This window comes from Phoenix dactylifera, chromosome 9 (genome assembly GCF_009389715.1).
Source record: "Phoenix dactylifera cultivar Barhee BC4 chromosome 9, palm_55x_up_171113_PBpolish2nd_filt_p, whole genome shotgun sequence".
In the NCBI taxonomy this organism is placed as follows: Eukaryota; Viridiplantae; Streptophyta; class Magnoliopsida; order Arecales; family Arecaceae; genus Phoenix; species Phoenix dactylifera.
In genome coordinates, this window is record NC_052400.1 from 7874294 (window position 1) to 7899220 (window position 24927).

Genomic DNA, 24927 nt, shown 5'->3' on the forward strand with positions numbered 1-24927 from the left:
CATTTTTAAATGCTTACCGTCATCATTTTGTACTACACAACTTCCACTACAACCTTCATCACCTCTTCTTCTCTTCCCATAAGAATGAATAAATGCCAATGATCCATCAAATACAAAATCAGTCTTGACCATATCGATCGTCCTTCTCTTCCTCCCATGAGCACTGAGAGCTTGGCATGATTGAGATTGTGAGTCTTGAGCTTCTTGCTTGTACAACCAATTCTCTTCATCATCCTTCTTATAGGTCTTAATAGTATTTGCAGTAGCAACAATCCTCTTCTCCATCTCTTTCAATTTCTTTCTTTTCTTCTTAGTTTCATTCAGTTGTGAAGTCTCCATATGATTTTCTCTTTCCTTGTCTCTAATCTCCTCTTTTATCTTCTTCATGTCCAATTCTTCTTTGGGAACATTGCTGCCAATAATGATTACTATGATGTTATTACAAATATATTTAGTATTTTCTTATTGATGAGGTTATTTAAGTTGTCAAATGAACAAATAGAAGTCTTAAAAAAATAAAGGGCTAGAGTGAACAAAAATAATATTCAGAACTCAAAATTAAAGAGATGATTTGAAAGGTTACCTTACAAGAATAGGCTTTGGTTTCTCTCCATTTTGGGGACTATTTTGCTCAACACTCTCATTCTCTTTGCGATCCTCCTACAAAAGCAGAGAAATGATTCGAGTTTCAATAAAGCCAAAAGACAAAGATGGAGAGGAGAGAACCATATAAGGGTGAAAGTGGATATATTAATTCCTCTTATTTAGACTAGCATATACATAGGAAATTAGGGATCAACTAAGAAAGTAGATATAGGTATGCTTGCTTCTCTTACATCCATGGGCATGAATCTTAATCACTCTCATTAGATTCATAATGATATCCAAAATTAGATTACATCCTAATATTCAACATAGTTTGGTATATTCATACATGAATTTGTTTAGGCTTCTTTCTTTCAATCTAAAAGAAAAACCCTAGCATTGAAAGAAAAGAAGCCAAGAATAAAATGCAACCTTGAACTTCCTAAATCGAAAATAAGAAAATGAAGCCTATCATCAAAAACTTTTGAAGAAAAAAAAATACGAACAAATAAAAAGGAAAGAAAAGGTAAAAGAAGAGGAAGGAGGAAACGTATTATCTGACCTGAAATTGGTGATTACTGGAAGCTAGATCAGGAGGGATGGGCATCACATCCCACGGCGAGCAATTAAACTTACAGATATTTGGTTGTGGTAAGAAATTTGTAGTGGAGGTCGGAGATGCATTTGTTGGTGGCAAAAACAAATAAGTATCCCGTGCAGAGCCCAAGATCTTGACAGCATGCTTTCGAATCCTCATGATCTATGGAAGAGGAAGAAATATAGAAAGAACCAGGATGATATCTAGGTAGAGATCGCTAGAAAAAGTCTATTGATACTCACCTATTTCTACTCTTTGATCATCAGGGAGAAGGAGAAGGGTGATGGCCTTCAACTGGTTTCTGGTTTTGCCTCGTTCACTTCTCCATATAGGTTTCTAGGCCATTATTTGTCATAAGCGCCCCTAGTTTTAACCATAAATGTCCTTGTTATTTAGGAAAATAATGAATTTTGTTCATACGACAAGTGAAAGAAAAATGAAGAAGGTCTCAGGACATGTGGAACAACTTGTCAGGTTCACTTTATATCGAGACCTAATAAGCATGGTACAATTAACACAACATATTATATTGTTGCTATTGGTCATAAATATTAAACACTTCTTCACTTCCTAGTGCAACAGTCATATGGGTTCATTCCCCTTTGCTTGTTAAATTATGTGTGATTGTTTGATAATGTGCATAGAAGATTCTATTCTTAAATTGAAAATTAAATATTATCATCTATATTTCAGTCTAACTATGATAACACTTGAATGTAACTAATAATTTTGGTTAAGATATGTGGCATTTACTGGGACAACCATCAGGTAAGGTTGCTCAAAATGAGATTGGAGCAAGTAAATACAGAAGCACGAGTGTGAGCAAGAATGTGAGAGGAGTAATAAAAATAAGATTTCAATAGACTTTGGGTTCACTGATGCATGATGTTGTTTGTGTGCAAACATGTGATAAATAGGTGTTCCAGCCACAATGCTTAGGCATCAAGAAAAATTATAAAGTCCTCAATCAATTTTGACATAACAATTGAATTTAAGAATATGATAATCTTATATTGCTCGGAAGGAAAAAAAATAATTATCTTATTTTCTCAAATTGAAATAAACATGCTGCTTGAAAATTCATTACTAGAAGATAGAATTATGATAACTAATTACATCTCTTAATTCAAGGTTTTTTGCCATTGTTTAGAATCCATCAAAGTTCTTAGATAATTATTCACAACTTCCTATATTCACCAACTTGTCATCATATGATCCAAAAGAATTCATTTAGAATCCATAACGCACATAGAGCACCAATACGACCTCAATAGATGACCTCTCTTAACTCTTCTAATAAAAATGATAAAGGATGACAATATTTGATGGTTGCAAAAGCATTATATTAGTTTACACATATAGCCTACTAGAATTTGATTACTGCTAAGAAAACTAATAAAAGAAATTCAAAAAGCTATTCTCAACCTAATATTGGCAAATTTTATTGTCTCCTTATTTTTTATCTATATAATGTAAACTTTGCTATTTGATTTGAAAGCAATTGAAGGCATGGGTAGTTTTGAAGCTTCACCTTGCCTTTGGAGTAGTCTCCTTATAACCTTAAGGTTCAAAGGTTGTTAACAATGCAATCCTAAGGATTGTTCAATTGAGGTAGAGCCCTTTCAATCAAGGCTAGTGTGATTTTCTTGTCCAAGACCAACGCAGACTTGTGCTCAAATATGGCTAGCATCATAAGTTGGATAACAAAGCTTCTATATTTGATATTTTAATTGCTATAGACTCATAAGTAGTTTCATATCCACTAATCTAGGTTCCTAGAGCTTATGAGGCTTGAACTGCCAAGCCTTATGATGGACTTGGTGCTAGTTTTAACAATCCATAAGCCTAGAGTTCTTCTTCGTAACCTCATAGAGATATAGTTGACTTAGGCCTATGGTTTATAAAGAAAGGTATGAGCCAGGATGTTGGAAAAGTTGGCATAGTCTATGTTAAGATGAGCAACTAAATTAGATATAGTTCCACTTTAGGTTAGGTACAACTTACATAGCATTCTAGCTTCTCTAGCTGATTCAAGTTAATAGCCTATCTAACATGTGTTTTGTTAAAACACTTATGCAGAAAAGTGGTAACAGTAAAAGAAGATCAAGAATGAGAAAGGTGGAATAGCCAAGAAATTGCAAAATATTTTTAGTTGATCATTCTATCTACTCAGTATTATTGGCCTATATTGTCACTAAAATGTGCTGGAATTTTGATCGTCATATGCATGATTTTGTAATTAAATACATAAAGTGTGGAACTTGATAATGAATCTTCTAATTTTTTTATTAGGTAGATGACTCAAGTCCTTCTAGTGTGAGTACAACCAACCATGATAGAAAACAAAATATCTCAAAATGGGTTAGGTGCCATAGCTCAGTCCAACCATAAACCACCATAGTGATCTGCTACACAGGATCCCACCTAGTCCACTACTTTGTTCACTTCCTGATAGACATGCAAAGCATGAAAAAAAAAAAAAGAAACACACCCTAGATAAAGTCCATATGCCCATAAGCAGAGGATGATACTTCATCAGCAAATTATGTCTCGAAATCCAACCTATCACTATGGCCAAGTCCCCTTCCCAGCCAACGTGGGAGACCCCTAGGATAAGCCTCGCATATCTTAGACCTTTCCAAGCTTCTCTAAGTTTTACCCCTGGAATAGATATATCAAATAATTGGGTGCCATAGGCAGGCATTAACTCAGAATGTGGTCCTCTAAATGCAAACCTTGCACCACTTTTGGTATCATTATCAATCAGATTGCCATCTAAGTTTATCTTGAAAACGTTTGAGGCTGAGGGCTTCCAGAAATATAAACCATCTAAGAAGCATCAACAACTAAAGAGGAGTCCCAAGTGTCCCTAACTATCAAGAAATCTCCAATAGTGTGAAATTAGTGATCTCTATAGCTTGCATATGGGCTTTCTCTAATACAAATCCTGGGGACAAAGCAATATATTCAAATATGCGGTAATTTCTAACAATCCAAATATTACAGGCAAAATAGGCTAAACAAATACATAGCAATCTACCATTAGCACTATTTCTATTATCAATAAGATAAGCAATGACAACATCAATTGGAGATGGATCCATAACAAAATCATAAATAGTACCTAACAATGACCATACATCTCTGGCCTTCGGGCATTGGAAAAGAACATGATATAATATCTCCATTGCATTTGGGGCAATAGTCACAATCTTAGGAATATTCCACCCAAATCGACTGTGTATTTTGCAGCAAGGAACACAATTCTAAACAATCTTCCAAAGAAACAATGAAACTCTTGGGTGGACTTCACACTTTCAAACCCAAGCCGTAATCCTTCTATCTACTAGTGGTTTTTTTAATAATTTGTAGAGATCCCCACATTTCACTTTACATTTACACGTTAAGCCCACAATAATATAGCTAGTGTGTCATGATAAGGTATAGAAATAGATAGTATTTTTTGTACCAATAACTCTCCAAATAGTTCATTTATTAAATCAGAGTTCTATCTTTTTTTGCCTAGGATTAGGAGGACACATACCTTCAACTTCTACACAATCTCCACATTCACTATGGGTGGCCAATAAGCAATGGGGTTGTGAGACATCCAAGCATTATTCACTACCCCTACAGTTCGTGCAACCCCAATGGTCCACTGGATATTTGTGCACATCAATGGAATAAAAGCACAAATCTCTTTCCAAAAAGTAGAACTATTCCAAGCAGGCAAAAACTGAAAGAAATCATCTGCATCCCATACTTAGCTTTCATTAAACAACATCAAATATTATCAAGTTTTGGAATGAACTTAGCCGCATGCTCGGCACAAATCGTCTCCTAGTGCATTAACAAGGATCGAAGACCCAGTCTACCTTCCTGAATAGGCTGACAAACTTTATCCCAGGGCAACAAATGAATTCTCTTTTCATCTCCCCAAGTACCCCAGACAAATTTCTTGAAGGTTTGCTCCATCTTCAATAAGGATGTTTTAGGCACAATAGGGTTTGGCATCATCATATAAACAAGGATAGAAGAAAGAACAAACTTTACCATCATAGAGAGAGATTTTGATTTCCATCCATTTAATCTTCTCAGGATATTCTGCTCTATTTCTAGACACTCTAACCTTTGCAGTCTTTTCCCTATTAATGGAACACCCAAGTATCTCCATGCTTCCTCCTGTTTCTCTGTTAAGAAAAATAAGATTATGCAAATGTGTTATAATATTTTAATGATCACAAAATTATCTAGTTCAAATATTGCATATTATGTGTGTAATATGTTTAGCTCGGTCTTATGAAAAATTATTTAAGTTGCTTGGGCTTAATGATCTTATAATTTTGGACTAATCTATAGTATTACTCAACCTGTCCACTAATGAGATTTGGTCAGCCCATTAAGATAAAGTATGCTCCAATATGCTATGACTTGTATTTGATTGATTTAATGTATACTCTTAGAGTCAAGAAATTAATCAAAAGATCAATGATTATGATTAAATTAGAATTGTCTCTAATAATTTTCATCCAACATGAAATATGGCAACAAATCATGCATATACTTGAGCACATATGAAACACATGTGTAATTCTATTTTTGGTAAGTTTCTTAAAGATATGCTCTCTGTATTTTAGACAACTGACTGACCAAATGATTTCAGAAAATTACAAACTTTATATCACTGCAAAGCTCTCAAAATAAGCTTCCAACAGTACTAATACTGATAGGGTTTGAATGAAAATCAAATATAAAAAATAAGATCTCTACACACTACTAGTTTGAGATCTGATTTTTGTAAACTTTGAAATTATTCTGTCATATCTTATTTTTATGACATCATATTATTATAAATTATGTTAACTAACATTTATTTGTCAAGTGTGTATGTGTTCTCTCATTTACAACCCCACCTAAAGATAATTTGGGATTAATATCCCAAATGGTCCACTAGTTACACCTGATTTTGCCTTGTGTGCAAAATTTAAGTGATTTTGATTTTATTTGTCAAATCTCTCTAAATAGAGTGTAAAATTTTTTTGGAAAAGTGTATTGGCTGATTGAAGAGAAAAAAATTTCGTCCATTTCATCAAGAGCATGAATAACACAAGCAAATCAACCAAATTAAGCTTGAATGGTCTAGATGATACCATGTGTCATCCTCGTCATCTTGCCATAAGAAGGGGACATCCAAGCTACATACTGAAGCATGTCAACCACACTCAAATATGTGCAAAATTCAAATTATGTCAACTTATGAAAAACAAGATCAATTGGAGCATATGTTGATTGAAGAAATCAAGCCAATCATGCCTTATGATTGAAGATTGATAGGAATCAAGCCTTAAATGCCTTCCAACGTCTTTTGCCCTCTCAAGCCTATAAATAGAGATCTTTGGTGTAGTCTCAAAACACACTACTCGGCCAAAGCATCCCTCTCTCTACCGAGTTCTTATCTCTTCTCATAGTGCTCTCATATTGCTTCTATTGTGCTCTTATTTTACTATTGTAAGATAATTGTATAGTGAGCTTATTTGTGCATTAGATTTATGAGAATTAAAGTACAAATTGTGAGAACAAGCTTATGAGATAGCAAGCTTCTGGGCTTTGTATTCAATCTAGTAGAGTACTAGATTGGGGAGTGCAACTTAGTGGTTTTCAAGTTGTAGTGCTGTTGCAAGTTGGTGGTCTCCAACTTAGATGTTGTAAGGAGTTTTACAACTAGTGGAACCTCAAAGCGGGACTATCCTTGGGAGAAGATGGATGTAGGCAAGGATTTGGCCAAACCACATTATAATATTTGTTTAATCTCTCTATTTCTATCTCTCTTTACTTGTGTTTATATATTTTATTTGGTTTGTTTGATTACTGAGATTTACTATTATTGTGATTGTTTAGTATTTATTTTAATTTGCCATTATTTTTTATAGACACCTAATTCACCCCTCCTCTTAGGTGTTGATTTCATCCTCTACTCCTAGAGCTTCCTTGATCGCATTTTTGAAATGGGGTTTAATCTTTGGGCTGAAGGAGACTTATGATGATTTATGTTTTGTCCCAAAGCATTACAATAATTTTTCATAATCTACTTTATGACCATTGAATTTGCAACCGATGCCTTGGCTAACAAAGGCAATCATCAGGAAAAAATAAGTGGAAAATCATGTGAGCTCCTAGTGTGCTACTTGATGTAGTCGCCCTAAGTAATCTGGAAAGAACATCAACATAAATAATAAAAAGATAAGGCGATAGAAAACAACCTCGCCAAAGGCCAATTAATGATTTGAAAAAATCTGTTGAAGTACCTTTCTATTGACTCTAAAGGGTTGATTTTGATAATGCAAAATAATTAAGTAAAAATATGACTAATCTATCGCCTTGAGTTTGATTGATTGATTTCAAAAAGTCAAGAAGAAAGCCTTCAGTAACTTTGAAATTAAGATCATTTATCTTAAATCTCAATCCTGCAGTTGGCGAAGCAAAAGTCCCATAAGCACCCACGTCGGGATAAAAGCGCTCTACGGACCGCTCATGGACGAAGCGATGAAGGATTCCACTGGACAATTAGAAATCCTATGAAACAGTTTGTCATTTTTTGTTTTATCACTAGATAGAATGACAAGACAAATGAAGGTCTATTATTTCTTGTTTACAAATATCCAAACTCGTTTACAAATATCCTCTACATCAAGAAACATAACTCCAAAAAGGCCATGAAATAATCTTTGGAAGCTCACATGTAAATACAGAAAAATTTGTTCTAAGCTATCTTAAGAGTCGATCCTACATTTGTAACGAGTCGACCCTCGCATACTATCATTGGCTAATATGTTTTCATGGGCCGACTCTAGCAGATTATGAGTCGACCCCAGAACAGTCTTAGAAAACAAATAGAAAGCTGTGGAATTCATCATATTGGCGAGTCAACACATGAAATACACAAACCAACTCCGGCCTAACAAGAGTCAACCCCAGAGAAAGATGAGTCGTCCTTAGAGACAGATGAATCGACTCCTAAATGACCATAGAAAAAAGAGAGAGAGTTGAAAAATTCATCATATTGGCAAGTCGACCTATAAAGTACATGAGTCGACTCTAGTCAAACAAGAGTCAACCCTAGAAATAAGTGAGTCGACCCTTGAATGACCACAATGGAAAGACAGAGAACAATCCTAATCGCCTCAAGCAAATGAGTTGGAGTAAAATTTTATAATCCCCAATTATAGAAGTAATGTTGGACTCTATCCTTCCTCAAAATAGTAACTATGAAATAACATTGGGATTTGACTGGGGTAGCCTATCAAGGGCATCCCAATTTGGGTCCAATGCCCAAAGTCTAACATAGTCCTTATAAAAAAAACTCGCCGATGACACTGCTCAATATTTTTCACCAATGTTCCGGGACTTCCTCGCTACTATTCATACACATCTGGAGCCCAATACTTTTCAGGAGGCTATAGAGGCTTCCTAAGTACTAGATTATGATGTCCAAGGTGGTACCAAATCTTGAGCATACTGGCACTTGGGATTTCATAGCTCTTCCTTCTAGCATGGTTCCTATGACCTACAGGTGGGCTTATAAGGTCAAAACCCGTTCTGAGACCTTTGCCTTGGTCACTTACATGGCTGTAGTTTGAACTCTCATTTGTGTCGCTATTGTTCATGGATGTCACTCTAGTTTAATCTATTTCTATATATAATGGAAATTCTGAACATGATCAACCGAAGAGTACATTCAATTGTCTTACATGAGACTGAAACAAAAACCAACATAAATATTCAAGAAAGGAAGCGATATATGTAAAGCCGGGTAACAAATCACATATCTTGATAATATTTACCGTATGATATTTTTTCCCACTACATAAGGGAGGAAGCGTAGGTTAAGACTCTTCAAAAATTGATCTTGATAATATTTACCATATGATATTTTTTCCCACTACATAAGGGAGGAAGCGTAGGTTAAGACTCTTCAAAAATTGAAGCCTCCTCAAATTCCAATAATGTTTAGCACTATATAAGGAGCAAGTGGGAGGAAATTTAACATGGGAAGACTTAAAATTTGGAAGCCTTTTTTCAGAATAGATGATATCTATTTCTAAGAGTCCCCTTTCTCGTTAAAAAAAATAAAAAATCCTCTCTCTGGAGATTAAATCTGTCCAATTTTACGTTGCATGTTTGTGCGTCAAAATATACCTTTCTTCATGGTTATCTTCATGAGAAGGTTCATATCATCACACTACCTAGCTACTTACCCTCCTTAACGTCTGTCATTTTTATCAAAATTTATATGGCCTTGTCAAACTCCTCATGCATCGTTCCAGCAATTTAGCTGCACATCATTGCTCCTGGATTTGGTCTAAACTCTAAAAACCCTATTTATTTACTCTATCGAGTGTCTTCCATGACTCACCGTGGGTCACTTTGATCCTCTCTAGCCTCCAGGTTGCCTTTGGCCCACAGGGTAATACATTAGCTCAGCTAAAATACCGCCCAGTTAGGGTGACTTGCATATAAATTCCTGAGCCATGCTGAAATGGAGATTGAACAGTCTATCAACCAAGGTAGCTTTGATTCTTAACAATCATACTGGTAAAGACTCCAAAACTGTGTTGTATTCTGTAAATGCATGAAACCATATTATAAGTAATAAGACTGACATTGTTATGACAAGTCAAATAAGTCGAAATCATAAAGATAGAAATAAAACTACTATAAATAGGAAAAGATTATTCTAATCAGAAAATATGATCCAAATGAGAGCACTAGATAGTTGATTAGCTCAAACCCTTTACGGCGCCAATTCATGCATGAGAATCTTCCAAGTTCCCATGTCATAAATTATGATGTAGCAATATTTTGACCAGTAACAAGCAAATTCTAGCAAGTGTAATCCGATCATATTAGCTCCTATAATTCCCAGACCACCAGGAAAAAGATGAAAACAGAAATTAACAGAACCTCTAATCAAGCATCTTACTGCTCTTTGTTGTTCCTTCAGAACGTGACTAATTTAATTGAGGCTTCCGCTCAGAAATCAGAAAGGAAAAGACATGACATAAGAATTCTCACCCCAGTTCCAATCCGCTAGAGGTTCAGCATTGGAAAACATATCAGAACCTAGAATACGCATGCCGCCAACGAGCTTGTAAGTTAATGGAATTTGGAAAGGAGTCGTGCATGAAACCCTAACTTAAAAATATAATTTTGAAACACATTGATGCAAATAACCTTCAACTAAAAGCATACAGCAAAAATTTGTACAACATCGTATTTCCTAAGCACCATAGGTTAACACTTGTATGGTTAAAAAGGATGCTGAAAAAGGACTGACTCAAGGCTTTGCAAAGGGCTACAAAAGTTTGCTGAAACGGTACTAGAGGGCATATACCGGCCAGAAATTAGTTCGGCAAAATAAACATCTCTACCGTGTCATTCTCAAGTGTACCAAAATGGAGAGGGAAGGGGAAAGAGAGAGGAGAGGAGAAAGAGAGGAGGGAGAAGGAGCAAGCGGCAGGAGGATGGCATGCTCTCGAACATCATCACAACCCTATAATAGTTACAAGCAGCAAGAAAGCAGCATCCCGAACCATTGCGAGCAAACAGGAAGAAAGCTCGAACCATCACAGGTGTAGGAGGGAGAGCTCAAAACTGAAATGAGGCTGGAGAGGAGTTTTGTTGCAGTAAACCAAGAGTTGAAGACTTCCATAACCAAACTGACCCAACCTAGTTGAACCATTCCAATAGGATGCACTTTTGATTCAATACAAGATGAACCACCAGATTCTGAGCAATTTGGCAAAAAACGGGCTACATATTATCATAAACTATAAGATTTGTCAGAACCACTTTCATCAGGTATGTTCAAAATGGAAACAAGTGAATGCATCAAACAGTACCACTAATGGAAGACTTTCAACTCCCGTGTTCATAAAGAACCAAAAGGGAAGTTCAAAACAGAGGCACGTGAAACGCATTTACTCGACTAGAAAACACAACATTTTAAAACAGAGGCACCTGAAACGCATCAACTCAACTAGAAAACACAACATATTCCACTTCTTCCTAATAGTCCTCTTCAGCTCGCTGGAAGAGGGAAAACTACAACCTCTTGCTCAATCTTGGAGACCTTCTCACCACATTGTTTACAACGTTGAAATGGTCAATCATGGTTTTTGTAGAATCTTCCCCATTCGAACCTTGTGCTTCCACAGCATTACTAACCTTACCCTTTTTGGCCTTCTTACCAGCTCTTTTCTGAGCAACAGTTTTCTTCCGCTTTCGCAAGGACTGATTGGCAGTTCTGCATGTGCAGCCTGGGCCGCCCTCTTCTTCCTCAGAATTCACAGCATTAACCTCAGAGTCTCCATCTATTGACTCTAGCTGATTCATCGCCAGTTCATCAGATTGCTGCTCGGTAGGTCTCTTGCCCTCTAAACCATCAATTTGTTCCTCCCTCACCTTGTCATCCACAGAGTCTCTTCCATAATTACTCAACTTCTTATTCCCATAATTGTTTCCTTCTTCAGACTTCTCTACAACAGCACTTCCTTCCTCACTAGACTCCACATTCTCATCTGCTGTCTTTTGTTGGAGTGATTCTATCAGATCCATAAGCTCTCTATTAACCTGGGACAAACAATAAAAAGGTTGTCGCTTAGAAAAAGAACTGAGATTTCTTACTCTTTTCTCAATTTTCATTTGGCTTCTGTAATCTAAACTGTTTCCCATGTAAAGCTTCATTTGAGTAGAATTTTACTAGAATCCGTTACCTGTGGATTCTGTAAAAAGTTGGATATATCATTTGAACAACAAGGGCACTTCTTGACTATTTTCTGTGCACGAAGGGTTCGACCCCGACATGTTCTCTCCCGCACAAATGACTGGTCAGGATATGACCCTAACAAGCACCGCTTACAAAAGTTATGAGCACAGGGCGTTGTGAGTGGAAGAATCATCACTTTCCCACAAATCAGGCAGCAGAATTCTGCAAAAACAATAGGCAATCTCTGAGGAGGATTACTAAATCAAAGAAAAGAGACATCAACAATAATTTGCATGAGGGGGAAAAGCTCATTTGAATTTTTGAACATGTATGGTCCATAGAAGGACCTTTTAACAGTTTCTCCCTCATAGAAATGCTCTGACCATGCTTCTTTGCTTTGCTTCCTCTCTTTTTTTCTAATTTTCCAGAAGTTGCACACTTTTTGCTTTGTGGTGGGGGCTTGGTCCATCTCCAGCCATGCTCTTCCTGTGTAACGGCACAAAAGCTCAGAATGAGATCTTAAGAAAGCTACTGTAATATTAATGAAAATCTTATCTAAACAGAAATGAATCATTAACATGCGGAGCAACAAACACATTGATTATGACCTGTCAGATAAGCAGCAATACTTCAGAATAGCAAAATATTTATTCCATTATAAAACTGTTTAAGAAGTCATATTGATGTTGCTGAGTCACATATCATCGCTACAGGTAGAAAACTCAATATGGAGAAAGATCCTGCAATGAATAGCAATCCAAGAAGGTCCAAGAAGGCATAAAAGAATATAGCTGGACTTCTCTTTTTACATTAACTAAAAAAACTGTTAAAATAAATTTCTAGGTTTGCCAGAGTCGGTGGAGATTCTTGCATTTGCTTGAAAAAATTCATAAATCTTGCAGCAAAAGGTGGGTGGTGGGGTTTTTTTTTGGGGGGGGGGGGGGGGGGGGGGGGGAGGGGAGGAGAGAGAGAGAGAGAGGGAGAGGGAGAGGAAAGGAGCACATTCCCACATCATAATCCCATGCTGGGCTTTGCTTCCTCGCTGTAATATCAGTTGCATGCTTCAGTTCTTGAATTACAGGCAAAGGTCTAGGGCGATCACCATGTTCGTCACTGCATCCAATGCCATACCGAAAAAACGAGTTAGAAACTAGCTCCGCATAGCCAATAAACATAATAAAGCCAACATGATTCGTACCATAAACATTATTTGTTTATAACGCAAAGTCTTTTTAGAACACATCTTGCCTTAATATAATCTATATTGCTCTCTCCTCCCTAATGTTATTTGGAATCTCCCTTCTCTTGTCCAACCCTTGGTTCACTTGTGCCCAAGACATGCTACCAAATAGAGCAATCTCTAACGAAGACTTTAGATGTTAATACTGCCTAAAAGGATACTCCTCACTCTATTATCTATTAGTGTCCTAAATTTCCTTAAGCATACTAATTTTTTGATTCAGCTCTCCTAGTTCCACCAACGTCAACCTCAATGTCAGCATATTATTAGGTTTTCTTACGTCAGTGGTTCCTCGTATTCTTTAGTACTCCAATTAAGCAATAAACCAGATAATAAAAGTATCTGCTGATTTTAGTATTATGTTGTAATTCTATGACAATCCAAGGTGCAATTTTTAATAGATGAATGTGCACATGCACGCTCAGACTTAAACAATAAACCAGACAAGAAAAGAATCCCCAGATTTTTAGTCATATGATGTAATTCTGTGACACTCCAGGTGCAACTTTGTAATAGATGGCAATTTTCTTATAGATGCATGCACGTGCGGACGCGTGCATAGGATATATCTACGAATACCTATTACATATAAATTTGTGATGCGTTTATGTACATGCATGTTTTTGCGTCTAAAGAGGGAATAAAGCTAGAATGCTTTTGACAGCACTTGTCCACAAATGCTTGCCAATGAAAATAAATGAGAAACCCCTAATATAGAAATACACAATATCTATATGTGTGTGTGTACACATAAATTTACATGTGTCTTTTGTGTCCAGAGGCAGTAAAACTCGAATGCTTTTGAGAGCATTTATCCTCCTTCCCATTGAACATTAATGATAGACCTCTCAAATAGAAATAAAGACCGTTGATCATGATCTGCAATGTCTAAAATGCTTAGAAAGTAAAGATCGTTTCTTTTGGAGGTCCCATACCTACAAATCATTTGCACAAAAAAGATAATAGCATTATAGACAGTGAGCAAAAGCTTATTGGAGATTATATGATTCAAAAATCCAGACCATTGGTCTTGACTAAAACATAATGAACAAAATTCAGCTGATTTGGATGCTTCTAGATTATAACTTATATGAAAACATGGTATAATACGATTAAAATTGTCCATTTTGTGTCCATCTGATGCTTGAGAAAAAAAATCAAAAATACATGATTTTACGTTTCTCGCCTAGTTTGCCATTGCAGATCATATCAACGATGTTGATTTTTTTTTATAACTCAGGACCTCACCCAAAAAATCTGGCCTGAAAGTATTTTTTAGGTTCCTTAGTTCTGTATAAGTACACAAGATCGACTCAATGCATAGCCGATGTAGAACTTAACACACGCCCGCTCAAGTCGTCACATACTCCCCCCTTTAAGCCTTAGTGTTCTCACTAGGCTAAAAGTCCAAATCCAAATCTGTTTAAATCAAGGTTCATCATACTGCTACCGGAAATTATACCGGTGCCACACTATCATAGTGTCGGTATGGTACGCGGTACGCCTAACGTACCGAATGTCGGTATGCCACCAGTACCCGTACCAGACCGGTACAGTACGCTCGATACTAGTACTGGTACTATTAAAATTGTCCATTTTGTGTCCATCTAATGCTTGAGAAAAATACATTAAAAATACATGATTTTACGTTTCTCGCCTAGTTTGTCATTGCAGATCTTATCAACAATTTTGATTTTTCATAACTCGGGACCTCACCCAAAAAGTCTAGCCTAAAAGTATTATTTAGGTTTCTTAGTCTTGTATAAGTACACAAGATCAACTCAATGCATAGCTGATCTGGGACTTAACACACGCCCACTTAAGTCGTCACATACTCCCCCCTTTAAGCCCTAGTATTCTCACTAAGCTAAAAGTCCGAATCCGTTCAAATCAAGGTTCGTCATAACGGTACCGGACCCTGTATCGGTGCCACACTATCATAGTGTCAGTACGGTACGGTGCGCAGTACGCAGTATGCAGTACGCCTGGCATACCGAGTGTCGGTATGCCATCGGTACCAGTATCCATACGAATACCAAATCGGTACAGTACGCCCAATACCAGTAGCGGTATCGTACCGGATGGTACGCCATACTATGGTTCAAATCTAATCACAAGAAGCATAATCGGTCCACGATCAACCCCAATGGGCTTGTGCTATAGTGTCCCTTAGTCTACACAGGCCATGAACTGGATTCGCTCTAATACCATTTGTCAACCTAGAACCTCACCCAAAAAGATTAGTCGGAGGTATTATTTAGATTTCTTAGCCTTGTATCCAAAATCTACCCAGTACATGGCCGATATAGGGCTAAATATATGCTTGCATAAGTCCTCACAATTTTTATTTCCAAAGAGCTATCAATGATTATCACTGGAAGGCATTTGGGTCATCTAATCCCAGCTATTCTCGGAGAAAGATGTAATCTATGTACTCTTTTTAAGCTTAACAAAAATGTAGATTCGGGCAAGCTGCCACCATATAACCTGCCTATGTAAAAACACCTATAAAGAGAATAATTTGAAGATAACGTACTCTACATTTGGACCACAAACTTCTAACTCTTTTTATTCTCAAGTAGCAATCATCACTTAGACTCAACAACCAGCTCCTTAATATTTGTAACAAAAATGCATAATTGCTCCTTGTTATCTATAGCAGTAAGTGCAACAAAAAAAGTGCGAAGGGAATGCAAAAAAATAATCACTGCGCAAGACAAAGGAGTTGAAGTAAACCTTGTCCATGGTGCTGGTTCATTATCGCATCGCACAAAAAGGTATCTGCAAACCTTAAAACCCTGAAAAGGTACCAAATCATTATAATAAGTATATCATCTCTTTCCAAGTAGTTACAGACAAGCAAAAAAAGAGAAAGGGAAGGGCAGGCAGCAGGAAGTGGGGAATCATGAGATAATGTCAGTCATTAGACAAACAAAAATACCTGAACACCAACTTTACGCCAACATTTCTCAACTCTGTAAATTCCGTCATATCTTACACCATTTTCAGGTGCATACGAAGAACGTTTCTCCTTATGGGATCTGCTTATTATATAAAAATGTCAGACTTCTAGTAAGAGATGTTTGGTAAAACAGAGACGTTGGAACTTATTTTGTTAATAACTTTATACTCCAAAATTAAATTGCAGGGAACACTAAAGCTTCTTAACAAAGCCATTAGGTGATGATAGATCTAAAGTGCTCATCCTTGCTGGTAGTAGGAACACCTTTCAAAGCGTGACATAAAATATATTGCATCAAAGAACATATCATAATTTTAACCATCAAACTTTGTCTTAACCATGAAAGAACATATCATGAACATAAAAACGAGAGAATGATACCACGATGTAGGCACTAATGTGGTACACCTGTTGCCACTTGAGGCAGAAAATAATCTGGAACTGCTGTAACAGGATTTTGCTTTTAAAAGAATCAAGCTACCTACCTCACCACTCGAACAGGATAACCATTTAGGCAACTAACTCGTAATGCTTTGTTCAGCTTCTCAAATTTCTGGTCAAAAGACTGGTCCTTATTTGTTCTCTTATTTCCACTCAAGTCCCTTCCTCCACTGCCATGACAAGATCAATCACATTCATATTTCTCAATGGAGAATCAAAAAAGCACCAAAGAATAAAACAAAACTGATTATATAAAAACAGCAGTTAGTGAAACAATAAACAAAATAAATGAGGATCTTCTCTTTTTTTTTCCTTTCCTGAAGATAAAGGTGAGAAATGCAGCTCAGAACAACTCAACTACAAGACTCTTCTTATATTGTTAGCAAAGAAAGCAATCAAGTTCAATCATAGCAGCAAACTCAAATTAAGATACCTTCCAGTGTACAGGAACCAATCTCCATGATCTTCGTCATCTTCATACCCTCCTGACAGTGCAACTGACTGTGCACCATGTTCAGACTGCCCAGCAATTCCTGCAACATGAGGTAAGTGGGCACCCCATTGTCTGCATTCCATGCGGTCCTCCCATAACTCACCTACCAGCACACCCTTGCTCCTTTTAGGATCGTGCTCAACAAGGATTGGACCAAAATGATCAGGAGGGACTGTAACAAAGATTTGACCACTGCAAGCGTTGGCCTTTCCAGCCCTTTTGGCCCGTTCAGTAGTGAATGCTTTCTCAGGTCTGTGCTCATTGCGCACAAAATGATATACATGTGCTGCATTACCCATTGATGCTGATTTTGTTGTCTTTGCCATACGAATAGCAACAACAAGAGCTGAATTAATTCTTGGCTGGGATGCCATACTGGCTGGGATATGATCACGACACTTTGCACATTTACGTTTACCTTGCCCAACCCATTTCTGGAAACATTTTAGGCAGAAGTTGTGACCACAGGGTGTCTGCAGCAGCAAAATAGGATGCTAATAATGCATCAAAATTCAAATGTACAAAAAATATAGGAAAAATTAAAAACAAACTGAAAAATATCTAAAATTATACAAAAAGAATATGGAGAAATCCGGAACTGCAAAATTGTTAGAAACTAAACTATTATAACGCCTACCAATTATAAGATATTTAATTATTTTCCTACTCACATCAGATCCATATCCTATCTTTTGTATTTCTTGTACCAGCATGCGTATATCTCATGTCCATGCCCATGTTTCTTAACTAGCCAACTAATATTCTAGCTTTCATGGGCCCCACTCATGCCAAGAGTTGACTTAGCAAGGAACTCAACATAGACTTTTGAGAATTGGCATCGCCTTGGCAGTTCCTGAATACATGTTAATATGAACCATGCCTTGCCAATTTAGATTTTAGCCAATGTCACTTTGACAGGAAAATGTAGGTTTTGGAAATGAATCAACCTGACCATGAAGAGCTCGGCCTTGACTTGATTATGGGCTCATTTTAGTTCATTTAGTTAGGAGGAAAAACAAACTAAGGCACCATTCGAGGTTCATAAACAAGCCAAGGCCTGGGCATTGCAGTTGTAACTATGAGTACTCCATGCTCAGCTTGATAACAAGCCCAGAAAAAGCTTGAACGTGTGTGGTTTAGCATGGTTCAACCATAGCTCAGGTGTGACCACTACTTTGATATAACAAGTAACTTTGAGCATTGACAAGCTCAGTATTAGGGAAAAACTACTTGGAAATGATGGTAACGATGTGATCGCAAGACATCGAGTCGTGCCCCTTTTGCCTCCTAATTTTGCCCAACTTTTTCCACTAACTCTCCTTGATAAGAGTTCAATCTTTCCTAATGATAAGGAAAATGTGTGCATCTCCCTGAAACTTCCCCTAAGAAACGAATAGTAACAACAATCTTTCCTAATGACAAGGAAAAAGTATGCGTCGCGTTGCCTAAGAACAGAATACTAGGAACCCTCAGATATCAAGGCAGCTTGATTTAACTTTTCTATTGGGAGTTTCTTGTAGAAAAAGTACCGACAGATCAGACCAAGGAAATTCATTTTGGACTTGATTATAGCTCAGATAATCATACTTATCTGCATATTTACATATAAAAGACATAGATATGAAGAACGTGATGCAAACATAAGACCTCAAAGAGAATGAGAATCTAAATATTTTACATCTAAATATTCCAGATATACATTACAGATTAAACAATAAAATATGATTGAAGCTATTTTCCCGTCAAGTGAGCAGCCCAAGGAGCAAAAGAGCAAGTGTCACGTCAAGAAAATAAATAAAACAAAAAAAGTTTTTTTTTAATGATATCTAAAGATCTTTGCAAATCGAGACAAGGGTATCCATCAGTCTCCGATCACAGCTTTTTGAACAATATCAGTCAACAGATTTAAGTAAAAAGAGGATGGGGGGAGAAAATCAGTACTCACGGTGACTGGCCGCTCCGGCAACTGCATGCAGAAGGCGCATTTGAACTTCTCATCGAAGAGATCGAGCACGTGGTCCTCGCTTTCACCTTTCCTCTTCCTCCCCTTCTCCTCGTCGACGGCCAGAGCCACGCCGCCGCTCACCAGCGCTTGCCGCCGCCGCGCCTTCTCCTTCTCGGTCAGCGACGTATCGGCCTCGATCGCTCGGATGGAGGCGATCAGGTCGCCAGAGGCGCCGGACAGGGCTGCAGAGACGGGGGGGCATGTCGAGGCGGCGGCCGATGGCGAGCAGTCGGGGCACTCCCAATCGGCCACGGCAGCGAGGGTCTCCGGCGGGCGGGAAAGGCAGGAGGCGTGCCACGGGGTGGCGCAGGTCCGGCAGACCACCACCTCCGCCTCCGGCGGAGCCGCCTTGCAGACCATGCAGACGCCGTCGCCGTCGCAGGGGAGATCGCAGGACGGGGCCATCGGAGAAGGCGACGGAGAGGAAGCGAGGAAGCGAGAGAGGGAGAGGTGATGAGATCTCGGGGGTTAGGGTTTTGACGGGGGGTTTGGGGGAGGAGAGGAGGGCGGGATTTAGAAGAGGGGACGAAGGAAGAAAGAGGCGGGTTTTCGGAAAAATAGGACGAGGTTTTGAATTTTCCCCTATGGGTAAGGCTGGGTCGGGTTGACCCGTGACCCAACCCGACCCGTTTAAACGCGATCCGATTTTTTTAAAAGGATGGTGCGCTGGGTTGAGATCTCAAAAAATTACATTTGTTTCATTTTTCGATTCGGATATAATTTTATTGAATCTCGACTCGATCCGATCAAACTCAACTTATTATTTTTTAAATTAATTTTGAATTATTTATCCAACGACCCAATCCTATCGAATCTCGGATTATTCATTTTTGGCTCGCAGGCCCCAATCCACCGAGAATTATTCATTTTGAGACTCTTTAAGTTTTTCTTTTAGATGTTTTATACATTACGAGCATTGATGCACTCAATAAAATTAAAAAATAATAAATCATGGAGTATTTTAAACAACTCCTCCTCTTCGACCTACATAATGTTTTTGAAGTGGCAAGCTACAAAAGTAGCTATCAATCTGTAGCTTCGTTGGCCCTCTAAATATATACTTAATCTAAATAGCCACTTTACTGCACATCATTATTTAAATATTTCAAGGCAGTTGATCCTCCCAACTATGGAGAGGTGCAACATCCTTTTTTTTCTTTTTTTTTCTTTTTTCTTTTTTTTTTGCTAGACAATAGGAGAGAAGAGGAGAATTAACCCCACAAACGTAGCAACCCCCACTGAGCCCCTCTTTCACCAGATAATGTCTGATACGGTAGACAATACACTCATATCCTCTCCAACTCGTGGGGGAGCTCCATCAGCGTAGCAATTCTTTCTACATGTGAGTACGTCATTTCAGTACCACCTCAGTATGCCTGGATTAGATGGCAACCCCGTCGAGCAAATCAGACAGGACGCCGATCTCCGCATTTACCCCCTCGCGCGCACGCATAAGGTACACGAGATACTGGTCGCCTTGAAATCTACAGATTTCCAAACCTGTGAAAAAGGATCATTAAGGAGATCGAGGAAAGGTTTTGTCTTGTCTTGCGTTGGGATGTTGGCTTTGGGACAAATCTGATCGCACGATGAACAGCTAGAGATATAAAAAGTACAGATAGGGAGTGAGGAGTCCGGGTCTGCGAGAGGGGCGTTTAGGGCCAGAGGAGCACATAGGGTAGAGTGTGTCGTTTGTGGGGGAGAGGGGCGTCACAGAATTCACCAAGGATAATGACTTATGCCACTTGGGACGCCTACTTGGATGTTTGTAACTAATTGATATATGTTTTAAAATATATTTAAATTTATTTATTTTGATAAACAAATTTTAGATAAAAAAATGTATTTTAAAGTAGTGAATTATATTTGTTTATTATAAATTATAATATAATCCGATCTAGATCCAAATTAGATCCAATTTTTTTGGATTGGGTACGGATTATATATAAACTCGGCCTGATTTGAATAACCTATTAGATTAAAAATTGTAGCTATAGATTCAATCCGACCCGATCTTCTATTAGGTTGGTCTGGATCTAAAAGAATCTGAAGAGAAAATCGGGTTGGATTGGATCACTCATGATCTAGTCCGACCTGACCAATATGCACCCCTATAAAAGAGGAATGCTAAAGGTTCGGTTCCTTATAAAGTGGTCTGGTGTCATATTTTCTAATGGATAGGGCTATATGGAAAATGGAAACTTAGATTACCAAAGTGCCCTTCGATTGTGATTTTTTTTCCTTCCCCGATCTTTAAAGATCCAAAAGGTACTGAACAAGTTGGGGTTAATATACTATTGCTATTATTGGATCGCACCTTGCACATATCTCAAATCACTCTAAATGCATTTATTTATCCATCTGAATAGATCTTGAAGCGACCATTGTGTAATGCAACGGTGGATTTATGCGAAGGAAGGTGAATCCTTCTTTTACGTGAAAGATACAACTCCTGCCCATTCTCGAGTTACGATAGGAATTTATTGTGCCGGTTTTCTAGTCTCAATACAAATAAATGATTTAATATGGTTCAATGTATGGATTAGTATCAATTAATATAGGAGAAAGTGAAATAAATATAATTTTTCTTATATGATAATTGTAACATGAGCTTAGATTGAATTTATATTAGCAGTTGGGCTAGATTTTTTTAGAAAATTACTAAAACATCCTCTCAACTTTAGATCGGTTTCATTGAACCCCTTGACCTTAAAAGGATTCAATCTGGTCTGTGAAGTTACTTAAGGGTTCAATTGGCTGGAATATATGGAATTATGAGATAATATGACAATACATTAAAATTATTTATCTAAAAAAATAATTGGGGAAAAATAAATTTTACCATGTTTGCTTGGCAAAAAAATTACTCTGAAAAATAGCACCAAAAAAGATAACCATATTTTGTTGGAGGTAATCTTTATAAGAATATTATCAAATTTTCAACAATACTCTTGAATAAATAGTTCAAATAATAATATTTTGAGTTATGATTGTTGTGGAATTAAGAGGAGGCATTGGTGGGTTTCAACAAAAAAAAATGAAAGTATTTGCATCAAGAAATAATAATTTTAGATTATCTCCACTCAGTAATCTCACATAAGTAAAAATGCCATTCTTTCGGTAGTATTTATTTTACTTTCTCTCAAAATAAAATAAGCATGGGATGTACTATTTATTTTACTATTTTTCATTTTCTTTTGTACCAAACATAGTAATCTGACATGAAATTTATTTTTTCATACTAAATGACCCCCAACCAAACAAACCTTAAAAGGACATTATTTTTCCCTCTGTCCCTTCTTTCTTCGTTTCTTACCAAAATACACTCCTCTCCCAAGCTCCCCTCTCTCTCATTTCCCATTGCCTCTAGTATGTAGAAATCGTATGATGATATGCTATTTCCTGTCCCAGTTTGATTGAGCTCGAACCTATTGCATTCTTTCTACTTGTCATCAAATTACCACAAATCTTCTTTCTCTACTTATCCTCCACACACGATAGAGAGGATCTCCTCTACCTATCCTAGGTCCAAAAACTCTTGGGAGAGGTTGACGAGTATGGTATAGTATTTTGCACTTGGAGATACTTGATTAAAATCGGATGGTCATGTGATGGATGTATTGTGGTGGGTTGGTTGGTATGGACGGAGAGGTTGGTGATGGGGTGGTGGTGGTGATGGTAGAGAAGATATGGGGGAGGGAAGGTAGGAGGTGGTCTTGTATTGAGATGGTGGGTAGATTTAATTGAAATACTGTAATTGTAATTGGATGTTGTTATCATGAAAGGTTCCTGAGATTGACATGCTGTATTTGTAGAGTGATCTGAGAATGTATAATTATTAGTAGTCCAAATAGTATCGATAGGAGTGGAGACTTGAGGTAACCACATAGAAAGGAGTCAAGAGTATAAGTGGAGTTGTGAGAAGCCGATTGAGGTGGTGATATAGTTGAAAAAGGGAAGACATATTCATTAAAGGTGACATGATGTGATATGTATAATTTTTTCTTTCACTAAATCAAGGCAACTATACCCTTTGTGAACAATGCTATATCCTAAGAAACAATATTTAGTGGATTGAAATTCTAGTTTATTAGACTTGTATGGTCGAAGCCAAGAAAAACATAAACAACCAAAAGCTTGTAAATGAAAATAGATAGGAGATTTTTGAAAAATTTTCTCATATGATGAAATTGTGAGATGAGAAATAACCATTTGATTTATTAAATATACTGCAATAGAATATGCTTCTAACCAGAATTTTGGAGGAAGAGATGCACGATCAAGAAGTGTGAGTTTGGTTTCAACAATGCTATGATTTTTTTTTCGACGACACCATTATGTTCCGGAGTATGGGGGCAAAAAATTGGTGCATTATGCCATGTGAAGACAAAAAATGCTTAAGAGTGTTGATTTTGAATTCACCACCTCCATCGGATCGTAAAATTTTGACTTTGTTATCAAATAAATTTCCAACTTGTGCTTTAAAAGAGACAAAAATATCAAAGAAATTAGATTTGTAACAAATAGGAGACAACCATGAATAATGTGAAAAATTGTCAACAAATAACACATAATAAAAAAAGTTTGAGCATGAAAGAGTAGGGGAAGGTCCCCAGTCATCATAATTTTTTATTTTTAGAGGACACTGAGAATCTAGTAATTTTCTACTTTTTCCTAATTAGCAAGATGAACATACAATTTGCCTTGGTTTATTTGAAACTGAAAGAGAGGACAAAATAGAGGATTAGTTATCATGAGATGGATGGCTGAGATGATGATGCCAGAGACCCATGGAGATGCGACAGCTCACATGGGTTGCTGGTTAGTAATATGTGGATCTTTTGTTAGGAAATAGAAAGTGTTGCTGGTGGTCCAAACCGAGAACGATTGGCACAGCGGTGTGAACGGGATTCCGTCTGAGCTGCCTTGGTCGATGTTGATTGTGCTCCACCTTCCACCGGGAAACCTGCAAGCAAGCCTCGCACCACCACTGGGGTAGTGGGGGCCCTCCGACGATCAAGTCAGAGGAGATTGGAGGAGGAGGAGAGATGATAATAGCAAGCAAGAGAGTGCTCTGGAAGATATTGCTTACCCCCCCTTCTCCCCCCAGCCGCATATATACCTGGCTGGGAGGTCTCTCAGGGGGGTTTGTCATCGTGGGGCGCGATGGAGTGGCCACTGACATGGCCGTTACAGGGCGTCGTGGAGCAGCGCTGGGTACGGCCATGACAGGGCGTAGTGGAGTTCCGCTTTGTACGGCTGATACAGGAGATCGTGGAACAGCATCGGATACAGCCGTTGCAGGGAGTAGTGGAGCAGGAGGCCTCGGCGTGCCTCTGGGAAGCAGCCTGTCGTTATCAAGAGATCTCCGACTCGGGGTCGGAGTGCTGGATCAGGGGGCAGCTGACTCGGGGTCGGGCTGCGTTGCTGAGGATATCCGACTTGGGGTCGGATTGCTAGATTAAGGGGCAGCCGACTCGGGGTCGGGCTGCGTTGCTGAGGATATCCGACTTGGGGTCGGATTGCTAGATTAAGGGGCAGCCGACTCAGGGTCGGGCTGCGAAGCCGAAGATGTCCGACTCGGGGCCGGACTGCTGGATCGAAGGGCAGCCGACTCGAGGTCGGGCTGTGGAGCCGAAGATGTCCGACTCGGGGTTGGATTGCTGGATCAAAGGACAGCCGTAGTCTTCATGGGCGCGCGTGCCGGTCACGTGGAGCATGGCGGCTTAGTTCCCCCGTAACAGTAGCCCCCCACTTCCGAGCCTGGAACCAGAAGGGGAACGGGTGAAGGGAGTGATGCTTCGAGATTGCCGCCATCCCTCGGAGAGGCGCGCGCGC

General features: G+C 38.2%; 1 protein-coding gene across 1 annotated transcript; it reads right to left on the reverse strand.

The window, feature by feature from the left end:
* Positions 1 to 10977: 10977 nt before the first annotated feature.
* Positions 10978 to 19603, reverse strand: LOC103724070 (E3 ubiquitin-protein ligase ORTHRUS 2-like). Its single transcript, XM_008815221.3, has 9 exons — positions 19030 to 19603; positions 17025 to 17557; positions 16636 to 16761; positions 16130 to 16229; positions 15925 to 15986; positions 12959 to 13061; positions 12296 to 12434; positions 11956 to 12170; positions 10978 to 11812 (listed from the first exon to the last, which is right to left on the reverse strand). The coding sequence occupies exons 1-9, from the start codon at positions 19492 to 19494 to the stop codon at positions 11285 to 11287; spliced, it is 2271 nt and encodes a 756-aa protein (XP_008813443.2). The 5' UTR covers positions 19495 to 19603; the 3' UTR covers positions 10978 to 11284.
* Positions 19604 to 24927: the final 5324 nt, after the last annotated feature.

What these genes read in the sequence shown, in the direction of transcription:
- LOC103724070 (XM_008815221.3), bottom strand. Translation starts at nt 19,494, where the DNA reads ATGGCCCCGTCCTGCGATCTCCCCTGCGACGGCGACGGCGTCTGCATG. An exon ending in GCCCAGCATGGGATTATGAT is followed by an intron (nt 12,435 to 12,958) that starts GTGGGAATGTGC and finishes GCCGTTACACAG; the next exon opens with GAAGAGCATGGCTGGAGATG. An exon ending in ACTTTTTACAGAATCCACAG is followed by an intron (nt 11,813 to 11,955) that starts GTAACGGATTCT and finishes TGTTTGTCCCAG; the next exon opens with GTTAATAGAGAGCTTATGGA.